Source organism: Erinaceus europaeus, chromosome 3 (assembly GCF_950295315.1).
Source record: "Erinaceus europaeus chromosome 3, mEriEur2.1, whole genome shotgun sequence".
Classification (NCBI taxonomy): Eukaryota; Metazoa; Chordata; class Mammalia; order Eulipotyphla; family Erinaceidae; genus Erinaceus; species Erinaceus europaeus.
In genome coordinates this window covers 55,584,252-55,596,396 of record NC_080164.1, presented here as the reverse complement: position 1 = coordinate 55,596,396, position 12,145 = coordinate 55,584,252, and the positions used below count along the sequence as shown (strand labels likewise).

At 35.7% G+C, this 12,145-nt stretch overlaps 1 protein-coding gene across 1 annotated transcript in view; it reads left to right on the top strand.

Annotated features, from left to right (window-relative positions):
• The window catches only part of REL (REL proto-oncogene, NF-kB subunit), a 55,834-nt gene extending 44,424 nt beyond the window's left edge, over positions 1-11,410 (top strand). Inside the window, exons 9-10 of the mRNA XM_016195420.2 lie at positions 319-387; positions 2,134-11,410. Coding sequence (XP_016050906.1) covers positions 319-387; positions 2,134-2,921 — 857 coding nt within the window. The 3' untranslated portion in view covers positions 2,922-11,410. The remainder of the gene's footprint in view (positions 1-318; positions 388-2,133) is intronic.
• Positions 11,411-12,145: the final 735 nt, after the last annotated feature.

Here is a 12,145-nt window from a genome sequence, read left to right as displayed (position 1 = left end):
ACATTAAAAACAACATAACCCAAAAAAGGGAAATAATACTATGTGCACTTAACTGGGTGTGCCACTGCCCAGTCCCCTGTAATGTTATTTTTTATTTTATTTTATTTATTTAAGAAAGGAGACATTAACAAAACCATAGAATAAGAGGGGTACAATTCTGTACAATTCCCATAACCCGATCTCCACAACCCACCCCCTCCCCTGATAGCCTTCTCATTCTCTATCTCTCTGGGAGTATGGATCCAGGGTCGTTGTGGCTTGTAATGTTATTTTTAAAGTTACATTTAATAGTACTTTTTTTTTCTTTTACTGAATCAGTTAATTTTCCTGAAAGAACTAGACCTGGCCCCCTAGGATCAACTCCAGAAGGAAGATTCATCAAAAAAGGTATTTCAGTCCATTATAGAGTATTCATTATGATCAGGAAGATCAGCACTTTGCACAAAATATCAGAATTCCATTTTTAGGGATAGAAAATAGCTTCTTTGTTATTTTCTACTCTTGCAACTTTTTTCATGCTTTAATAGTTACTTAATGAATTAATATCAGTTTCAGACAATTCTCTTGGAAACTATGATTTCTTGGGGTATCATTCAAAGGATTACATTTTGAGACCCAGCAATGTTGCACCTGGTTGAGCACACATATTATCATGCACAAAGATCCAGGTTCAAGTCCCTGGTCCCTACCCACAGGAGTTTCACAAGTGATGAAGCAGTACTGCAGATGTCTCTTTTTCTGTCATTCCTTCCCTCTCAATTTCTGTCTGTCCTATCAAATTTAAAAATAATATTTTTAAAGATGACATTTCATTCATATGACAGTTTTACTAACTACAGTATGTCATGGGAGAAATGGCATATACAAGCCAGCCATCTGTCTTCATAAAGTTTTACTGGAATATAACCATTCTCTTTTGATTACATGTCTATGATTACTCTTAGGAGTCAATTTTTTTCAAAAATTCCTTACATTCTTAAATCAGTGCTTTTTCCTTGTTTAGTATATAATTCTTAATTTTTTATGACTGGTACCTTTTTAGTACCTTGATTAAAGATATATATATATATTCATTCCCCCATCAGGGTTATTACTGGGGCTCAGTCCCTGGATGACTCCACCACCACTCACAGTGGCATTTTCCCCCCCTTTTTTTACAGCTGGTGAAGAAACAAAGGTAAAGAGAGAAACAGAAGGGGAGTTGGGCGGTAGCACAGTGGGTTAAGCGCAAGGACCAGTGTAAGGATCCCAATTTGAGCCCCCGGCTCCCCACCTACAGGGGAGTCACTTCACAGGCGGTGAAGCAGGTCTGCAGGTGTCTGTCTTTCTCTCCCCCTCTCTGTCTTCCCCTCCTCTCTCCATTTCTCTCTGTCCTATCCAACAATGACAACATCAAAAGAGAGAAACAGAAGGAGAGACACCTGTAGTACCACTCCACCTTGCATTAAACTTCCCCCTTGCAGGCACTCCCATGTGGTAATCTGGAGCTCCAATTTGGGTCCCCAAACATGGTAGAATGTGCTCTCCACTAAGTGAACACCTACCAGCCCTCCCCCTAGAATATGTCTTAAGTATATTAATTGTCCCTAATTGAGTGCTTCTTTCATCCCTCCATTGTCTCTTAAAAGTAAAGGGTATGGAATTATTTTGACTATTTGGATTTCCACTAACAGAAATGGTTATATTTATCTTTTACTATTCAGAAATACCCTGGGCTGGGTAGATAGTATAATGGTTATACAAACAGCCTTTCATTCCTGAGGTACCAAAGGTTCCAGGTTTCATGTTCATTCCCAAGCACCACCACAAGCCAAAACTGAGCAGTACTCTGGTATAAAATAAATAAAATAAAACTTTTATAGATGCTCAGAAACAACATTCTTAGATTTTAATATATAATATTAGATTTTAATATTAACTGGAGTGAATAATTTACTATAGCTTACTGTAGTATCTTTCAGGTATTTTAGTATGTGTTGCAGAATTCAGTTTTAAATTTATATCAATAGTAGTATTTAATATTTTATTTTAAATGTCACCTATTTTCCCCTTAATTGTTATATTATGCAATTTTAATTTAGATATAATGCTTTTTGTAATTTTAATTTTGTAAATATACATTTTCCTCCACAGAATCAAACTTGTTTTCACATGGTCCAGTTTTGCCAGACATGCCCAGGATTTCAGGAATTTCGAGTCAACCAGAATCCTACTATCCCTCTTCTGCATCCATCTCAAGTGTATTGTCACATCATACTTCAGTCTTACCCTCAGTGGTCCCACAACCTTCTCCAAGTTGGTCATCAGTGGCCCGCTCCACTTCACACTCAGTCAGTACAAATTCAGTGAATTTTTCAACAGAAATAGTTTCTTCTAATTCACAAGATATGACATCATTCCTAAACCCATCTGCTATGAGTGATTTGAGTCCTGCTAATGCTTGCCTTTTTAACAGTATTGATGACATAGGCAGAATGGAAGCTTCATCAATGTCACCACCTGACTTATATGCTATTTCTGATGCCAGCATGCTACCTAACTGCTCTGTGAATATAATGACACCTAGTAATGACAGCATGAGGGAGACTGATAATCCAAGACTTATGAGCTTGAATATTGAAAACCTCTCATGTAATTCAGTGTTAGACCCCAGTGACTTGAGACAACTCCATCAGATGTCTTCATCCAGTATATCAACAGGTGCCAGTTCCAGTACTACTGTTTTTGCTTCACAATCAGATACATTTGAGGGATCTGACTTCACTTGTACAGATAATAGCATGATAAATGAGTCTGGACCATCAAATTGTACTAATCCCAACAGTCATAGTTATGTTCAAAGCACTCAGTATTCAGGTATTGGTACTATGCAAAATGAGCACCTAAGTGACTCGTTTCCATTTGGGTTTTTTTCAAGTTAACTTGTTAGATTTAAATGGTGAATCAAGACTTAATTTTTTTAAAAAATGTTTTGCAGCCATTAGATGCTACCTATATAGTTACAGCATTTTCTATTTCTCTGATCAGAAATTAAAAACAGGGTTATGGTGATTTGTATTTTGTAAACTTCATATTTGAGGTATTATAGTTCAAAAGCTTATTCATCAGGAAGAAACATAAAATCTTGGATATGTGGAAGATAACCTCTAACAGAGAGTCTTGGCTTTGGAGAATTCCTCATTTAGCTAACAGATAGACGCATTTATTTCCACCTTCATGAAGAACTGGGGGAATAAAAGTACAGCATTTACAGAAAGCTTTTGCTTCAAGACTGAATCAATCCTCACAGATTGAACTTCTGGCTTATGATTCCATGTGGAATCCTACATGCACAAAAAAATTTATTTAAATCAGCTCATTTCAACCAAGGTTAAATCACTATTAGGCCATAAGAAATGTATAATGATCTGTGACAGGTTAAGTTGAATAAAATCAGTTCTTCTATTAAAAGAAAACCTTTGAGGTATACAAATTTTGAGTATACCTTTGTAGAATACAAAGTTGGAAACTATCATATAAGGAAAATTCCAACATAGAAACTTAAGAGTTTGATATTGTCTGGTCTTTTGAAACATGTGACCTGATAAAATGTACACTGGGAATTCTTTCTCTGAGTCCTGCCACATTTCTTAGGACAGACAGAGGAGAATTAGAATAAGGATCAAATTTTCCTAAGTATGCGTTTTTTATACTTCTGTAATGTATTAATGTATTCTTAGTTAAACAAATTAATTGATATTTGCTTTTAAAAGCAAATTTAAGGTAAAACCTGTAATGGCTATGCCATTGAAAAAAAATTTACTTTATTTTTGAAGCTTATGGGCCAAGGTGACCCCTAAGGGGTTTTCTGAAGCTTTGTGGAGTTTTTTTTAGATGTATATGTCAATAAAAATTTCAAAATGCTAAGTTAGGCAGAAGGCGATTAAAGTAAACTTTCAGGGTTCTTTGTTTTGGACTTAATACTGCTTATAATCTTAATGTTAAGGGAAATAAGTGTCTTGGACTACTCCTTTTGTGTTTTTAGTACCTTTAATCTCATCTAGTTTTATACTGTCAACTTGCCAGTTTTACCTTAGCAGAGACCTGTCCCTTGACCTCTAGACTTGGAGAGAGATAGAGAAATAGAGAGAGGGGGAGCAAGGGAGGGAGAAGAGTGTGTAAAACTGCTTATTTAGCATTTATGCCTAGAAATGTAAAGCTTAAACTCAACACATCCAAAGCTGAGTTATTAAATCCTCCCTCTCAAACTACTTCAAGTCTTCCTCAGTTGAGTAAATGGCAATGCCATGCTTCTATTTGTTCAGGTCCAAGCCTGGTGTCATCCTTAGTCTTTCCTTTTTCTCTTTCTTTTCTCCCACATTCAATTCATCAGCAAATCTGGTATGCCTTACTTCCAAAATAATCCAAAAGGCAATCACATCTTTTGAACTCTACTACTAAAATCCTCATCCAATGCTCTCTTGCCTAAGATGGAAGCTACTGTTTTCCCAGCAGCAACCAAAGAAGGTTTTTTGTTTGTGTGTTTGTTTGTTTTTGCCAGAGCACTATTCAGCTCTGGTTTACGGGGGGGGGGGGGGGGGGGGGGGGTTGAACCTTGAATATTGGAACCTGAGGCATGAGAGCCTTTTTGCACAACTATTAGGCTATTTCCCTTCCCCCAAAGTGATTCTTTTTTTTTTTTTTTTTTATAACAAGCCACACCATATCCTTCATCTATTCATATCTATCCAGTTGATCTTCAGCTTACTTAAAGACTATATTCCTTAAGGTTAGCAAGCCCACACTTTCCTACCTCCCTCATTGAAGCTTTAGGTACTGCTCATATGGCTCCATTGCTCCTATTAAAAATGCCAGTCATTGCTGCCTCACACTTTTGTGCTCATGCTCTGTCTGCCTCGATGTTTTACAAACACATACACACACAGACTTATTCCTTCAGTCCTACTCAGGCATGAATATATAGCATGTCTATATTTGTGCACAGTACTTGTTCAACACTTCATTGTGATCATACTTGGCTAAGCAACTATTTAATGCTTATTTTACTATACTGAAATATGAACTCCATGAGGGTAGACATTTTGTTTTGCCTGTTGAATCAGAAATGTCAGCCTCGCTATTAAGCAGTCAGTAAATATTTAACATACAAAATACTATTTATTTTTTGAAAACATCTTTAACAGCTAGATTTTTATAATTCTCTAAAGTAACATTGGATTTACATCAGAACTGTATATTTTAAGCCATTAATAAAGGTAACCAAATTATTTGAAATTACTCCCAGTGGCAAAATGATAGTAGGATTTGGGAAGTAATCTTAATTGTGATAGATTCTGTATGATGATAAGTATAACTAACACAACCTAGCTTAGTTTATTTTATAACTAGACCTGCCAAAAATTTGAACATATTCCTAGCTAGAAACATTGTGTAATTTCATTTATGTACTATCCAACCAAACCATACATTTGCTAAAATAATTCAGTCAAAATCACCAATGTGTAAATGTCATGCAGATATAAATTTGGAATTGAATGATAATGGAAAGAAAAGATTTGGAGGCTAAGGTAATTCAGGAAACAAAATGATTAAAGATAATCTTACTAAATATGATTACATTATCAGAAATTATTATTACAAAAATGTCTGCTGTAAAAGTTCAAGAATTATAAGCACATAAAATACTTTAGTAGGACTTAACAATCAAAAAAACCTGACAGCATAATTTCTCCTTCATTCAAAATATGAACTCAGGACATCTCAAATAGTCACTAATAAGTAGTGAGCTATACAGTATCTTATAATTTGTGTTAATTAGCCTGATCAATTTAAACTGTGAGAAAATCTTAATCTTAAAAAAAAAAAAAGCAGCTGTTTTCAAGTGTTTTCTTTATAAGCCAAATTAAGGTACTGCTACTTCTGTGTTTAGAGTATTTTCAGTAGACTTTTCATTTTTCATGTTATTTATTGATCATAGAATTTATTTTGTACTATAAGAAGAATGTGGCAACCTGATTTTCCTCTCTCTTAACATATTTACATTTTTGCCTGTCCATATAGCATCCTATTCTTAGTTTCTGAAGAAAAGGTGGCCTTCCTTCCTACCCCCCCCAGTATCATTCTATTGAGGAAATGTTGACGTACAGGATTTTTGTTGTCACAAAAGTACTTGCTACATTTCACCCTTAGCCAAACCATCATCTTGTTTCACTATAGGAACTTGAGTTCCCCAGTCCTCCGTTGCCCCTTCTGAATATCTTAATGTGGTGATAAAAATTATAGTCTTTTGAGGATTTACCCTGTATTGTCCTTTGTTTAGTTTCCTAGATCTATCTTCTTCTGACTTATGTAGTATGATTTCCTTTAGTTCCATCCATGTTGTAGCCAAGAATTTATCATTATTAATTATTACCACCGTGTAATATTTCATTACTTACATATGCCATTTTTTTTCTTTTACAAATCATTTTATTTGGATAATGGTTTATAGTACAGTTGTTGAAACATGGGTACAATTTCTCATCTCCGTGTGACAGATGTCTGCAAAAAATTCTCACCTCCAATATATATCCTTTCCATCCTCATGCACTAGGAGTCCTTTGCTTTGGTGCAATGTACCACACCAAATCCAAGTTTCACCCTGTGTTTTTTTCTTTCTTTCATTGTTTCTTAACTTCTGTCTGTAATTGAGATCACTTTGTATTCATCCTTTTTTTTTTTTTTTTAACCAGATCACTGATCAGCTCTGGTTTATGGTGGTGCAGGGGATTGAACGTGGGACTTCAAAGCCTCAGGCATGACAGTCTGTTTGCATAACCATTATGCTATCTACCCCCTTTTTTTCTTTTTAGCTTATCTCAGTTAACATGATTCAATATTCATCCAGGATGAGGCAAAGGAGATGATTTCATCATTTTTAATAGTATTCTGTGAGTTCTATAAAATATTTAAGAAAGAGCTACACCTGTACTTTTCAAGCTCTTCCAGTGACTTTTCTATTTAAGCTTTACTTCAAACCCACACAGTGGATTCTTTCATCTCTCACAGCTATATTCTCACAGCATAGTTTAATGCTTCTTTTCTTTGTATAAAATTGGGAAATGTCCACTAAAAGTGCTTTTTGTCCTTTTCTTCACATTCAAAATTATAAAATGCCTCCATCTCCCCTCTTCCCAGCCATTCATTAGCTTATCAAGCTCTCTTCACCTTCTACTATTTTCTTAATGACATTCTGGGGAAAAATGACCAGAGATATTCTCTCATAACAAATCTAATATTCTTCGTTCCCATCTTGCTTGACCTTTTTGTAAACTATCTTCACCACACCCTTAAAGCACACAGCTTTAAGCCTTCTGTGGTAAATGAAATAATTCTCTAACGTTGGTATTTTCCCAGGCTTAACTCACGTTCATTTGGCACTATTTTCTCACATTGATCTCATCTGTACTCACAGCTTCAGCTTTCTCTCATGCTACCTAAATGCTTTTTGTAGTCTGGTTCTTTAATGGCATTATCATTTACATTTTACTTTTTCCCCCTCATACCAAGTTACATTTTACTTTTTCTCCCTCTCATCAAGTTCTTTTGTTTCCTAAAAGTTTCCTGTATTTTTCCCCTTTTTAAATTTCTGCTGCTTTTACAGTATAGTTCTTTATTCTTTCCCTCCTAACATGAATCTTTTTCATATGCTCCGGTTAAAAAATATATCGCCACGTCTGTGTAAACAGCTTAACTGGTAGAGCATCAGACTTACATACCTTTAGTTTCTATTTGACCACAGTACTACATGTACCAGAATGATGTTCTGGCATTCTTTTTCCCTCTGTCTCTTATGTAATAAATATTTTCAGCAATAATGTTGCCCTTGCCCTCTTAGGCCCTATTATATGGTCAACATTCTATGGGGAAAAAAATTTTTTTTCAGGCCACTGGGCCTCCCTGCTTTTTATACTATCCACTCTGTCTCTGCTCTTCTACAGCTAAAGACATGCTTTAATGTGCCACCTCTGTGTTCTGGTTTTTCTCCATAATAAATCTTTAAAAAATAATAATAAAGGGGGAAGTCGGGTGGTAGCGCAGCAGGTTAAGCACAGGTGGCACAAAGCACAAGGACTGGTGTAAGGATCCCAGTTCGAGCCCCCGGCTCCCCACTTGCAGGGGAGTCACTTCACATGCGGTGAAACAGGTCTGCAGGTGTCTTTCTCTCTCCCTGTCTTCCCCTCTCTCCATTTCTCTCTGTCCTATCCAACAACGACATCGGTAACTACAATAAAACAAGGGCAACAAAAGGGAATAAATATTAAAATAATAATAAAGGACATATTCTTTAAACTACATCTTGGGGCTGAGCAGTGGCACACCCCAGAGTGTACACATTACAGTGCTTAGGTTCACCTACGGGGGGGAATCTTTATAAGCAGTGATGTAATACTGCAAGTCTCTCTCTTCCCCCTCTGTCTTCCCCTCCTTTCTCAAATTTTCTGTCCTATACAATTAAAAAAAAGGCCGCCAGGAGCAATGGATTTGTAGTGCAGGCATCCAGCCCCAGCGATAATCCTGGAGAAAAAAAAATAAACTGCCCTTTCCCTCCTATAGTAGGTAGATAGTTATCGTTATTAGGATTATTTAATATCCTGTGATGTTACTTCTCTCTGCTGTATGTGGAACGTTTAACTTCAGATATCCTGCCATACATTTCCTCAGCACCTTACTTTTGTAGACACTTAAGTACCCAATCACATACCCACATTTTGTGTGGCTAATATGCAAATGTACCATGTTAGGTGTTAGAAATGGTAGAGATGAGTAAGGCGGTAGTGCAGCGGGCTAAGCGCACGTGGTGCAAAGCGCAAGGACCAACGTAAGGATCCTGGTTCGAGCCCCCAGTTCCCCACCTGCAGGGGAGTCGCTTTACAGGTGGTGAAGCAGATCTGCAGGTGTCTTTCTCTTCCCCGTCTCTGTCTTCTCCTCCTCTCTCCATTTCTCTCTGCCCTGTCCAACAGTGACATCAGTAACAACCACAATAATAACTTCAACAATAGAACAAGGGCAACAAAAGGGAATAAATATTAATAAAAAAATTTAAAAAAATAAACGGTAGAGATGAATGAAACAGAACTCATCTTAGAATATTTTGAGGACTAACACCAGCTAAGTACATAATGTAGACCAATTTCAAATTTACAGCTTGATGAATTTTTTATATAATATAAACAGTTATTTCCAGCACCCCAGAAGTTTCCTTCATACCCCTTGACAATCTAGCTGATCCTAAAAACCATTCTTCAGAGTTCTGTTATTAGAACCTACTACTTTAATAGCCATTTAAATCGGAATTGTACTCCCATACTCAAAACCTTAGTGAACAGAAACAACTGGATCACTGATTTTTAACCTTATCCTTAAAAAAAAAAAAACTTTCTTCCCATCTTAATAGCAACTTGGAATTGATGATCCAAGCTGGGTAGTACCAAAACTTATTTACTAAGGGATTAAATAAATTACTGTGTGTTGGAAGGTAGCATGAAGAAATAAGAGACTAGAGAATTTTTTAGAACATCTAGGTTCAGGTATTTCTACCACTTAATTGTTACTTATTTATTAGCACATCACACTTTCTGTGCACCTGTCTCTTCAGATATTAAATACAGATAATACCAAGCCTACCTACCTCATAAGGTATGTTGTGTTAAATATGATCATGCAGAAGAAACAGTATAATGCTAGTCAGATTTTATTAATAAACCAAGATTTGAATTCTGTGGCTCTGTAATCCAAACACATCTATCTTTCTATGGATTAGATCTTACTAAGAACTTTTAGAGAGGCCAGGCAGTGGTGCACCTAGTTAAGTGTACATAATATAGTGTACAAGCACCCGCTTTCAAGCCCCTGGTCCCCACCTGCAGGGGTGAAGTTTCACCAGTGGTGCAGGTATCTATCTCTAGTGCCTCTATCTCCCCCACTTCTCTCATTTTTCTCCCTGTCTCTATGCAATAATGATTTTGTTAAAGGACTTTTAGATATGTTTCTCTAGTGTGACTAGATATTGAGGACTTTTAGTTGACCTGCTTGAGGACTTTTATTTGACCTGATACTCACCAGAACTATTTTCATCTGGATATGGTCAAGTGAAGATATGGTCAGTTACTGACTTCCATTTCTGAAATTTTGTGAGTCTTACTTGTTTGTTTTAGAAAGTTGGACATGAATTGACAATAGTTTGACTAAATACTATAGCGAATGAAGTCACTAAAATTTTGTTTTCAGAAATTTGAGTATAAAAAGCACAAAATGATAATGATACTTGTGCATCACATGTAATAGAAATTTTCATGTTATTCAACATTGTAAGCCCAGGATTGGGAAGCTACTCAGATAAATGTATGGTTTGTCTATACCTAATATGCCCTTGTTTATCAGAAACTTAGTTAAATTAGTACTTTAATAAATACATCTCTGCAGAGTTTAAGGCACAGACTTGACATGTGGTAACACCAAATCTCCAAAGTAATCATGTCTAATTTTTTTCATGCAGTCAAAAAAAGTTATGACAATTCTCATTAGAAAAATAGGTATTTTAAAACAATTTTTTCTATTTTAAATGTGGCTTTAGGAGAACTATCACATGCTAGTAATTACCCTTGTAAATAGATAAGATTTATCATGCTCTAATATTTTTCCCACTGGTATCCACAAACTGTTTAGTATTATATTAGACTTTGCAAAATTTAAAGAGTTACAAATAAAAGTTACTAGCTATCTAATACATAATAATTAGTGCAAAATGTTGGTGCTTCAACAAATCTAGTTTCCAAATATGCAAGCAGATAAATAGCATTCATCTTCTTAAACCTTATAATCTATAATTAACCATGAAACAGCTGGAGTACTTGGAATCTATTTGTGAAATTCAGTCCAGGAAAGGTCATTTGTTGACACACCTGATTTTATTGGATAATTAGTGGATAACTATTACAGTTTAGATAGTTTTTAGATGAGAGAGAAAGGAAAGCAGAGCATATGGGAAATGGGCATTTTTAAATGCATAGTTCAGACTCTTTAGAGATAGGTGACTTCGGTTTTAAAAGAATGTACTGCTGACTGTGAGTCCAGATCCCTGCAGAATAGCACTATCTTTTTTTTTTTTTTTAACTGTACTAAATATTTTTATATGTTGGATGACTGAAATGAATTTTGAGGCACAGAAGAAACTGATTATGAAGTTCTCAGGTATACTGATCACTTACTTAATGTTAAATGTGGTATCATGATGCAATCTTTTTTTTTAAAGGGCCAAAAGGCCCTTTATTGTACAGATTATTTTGTTACCTTTGTAAAAATATCTTTGTATATTGGTTTGTCTTGATAACATAATAAATGAACACAATTATAAAACCCTTACTAAAAATGTGTTGCTATCTGATTTTTAAATGCTGAGATTTTGTTCAGATGTATGTATAGCCTCTTCCTTTTAAGAAAAGGTAGTTTTGGTTGCTTAGAAGATAATTTTTATGGGATGCTATCCATGGCTACATTTGCAAATGGAACTGTTCTTTGAAATAATTTTGTAGAGCACTAAAATGTGCCTTCCAAACTAAACAACTTTACATTTTCTGCCTTCCCATTTCCTATTTGCCCCTCTCCCTCTCTGAATAATTTAGGGCAAAGCAATTTACTTACTCTGAGCAAGGTGCAGGTAGATATCACTGTGGAGCAAAGGTGGTGGGATTACATGACATGGAGCCTGAGAAGAATTGTGAGATTAGTAGGGTGAGGAGTTTCATTCATCTGGAATAAAGATGCAGTGGTAGGAATTTGGTTATTTATGCAGTGGGGGGACCTGATGTGTTAAATAAATATACTAAGGCTGAGGTTGATGGGAGCCAACTTTCTCACGGTCAGAAAAAGGAATTACAAATATGGAAGGAGAGAAGACAAAATAAAGTTGGAACTGGAAGTTCTGGTATAAACTCAGTTTTCAGTATATGCAGATAAAGGTACAGCTTGGGAGCAGCAATAACTCAGTAGCAGTGAATACACTTTAGGGTGTTGACCTTGGTTTCTAGATATTTTCCACTAAATGGATTTTTTTTTTCTTTTTACTTGTTATTAGATAGAGACAGAAACTGAGAAGGGAGGGGGA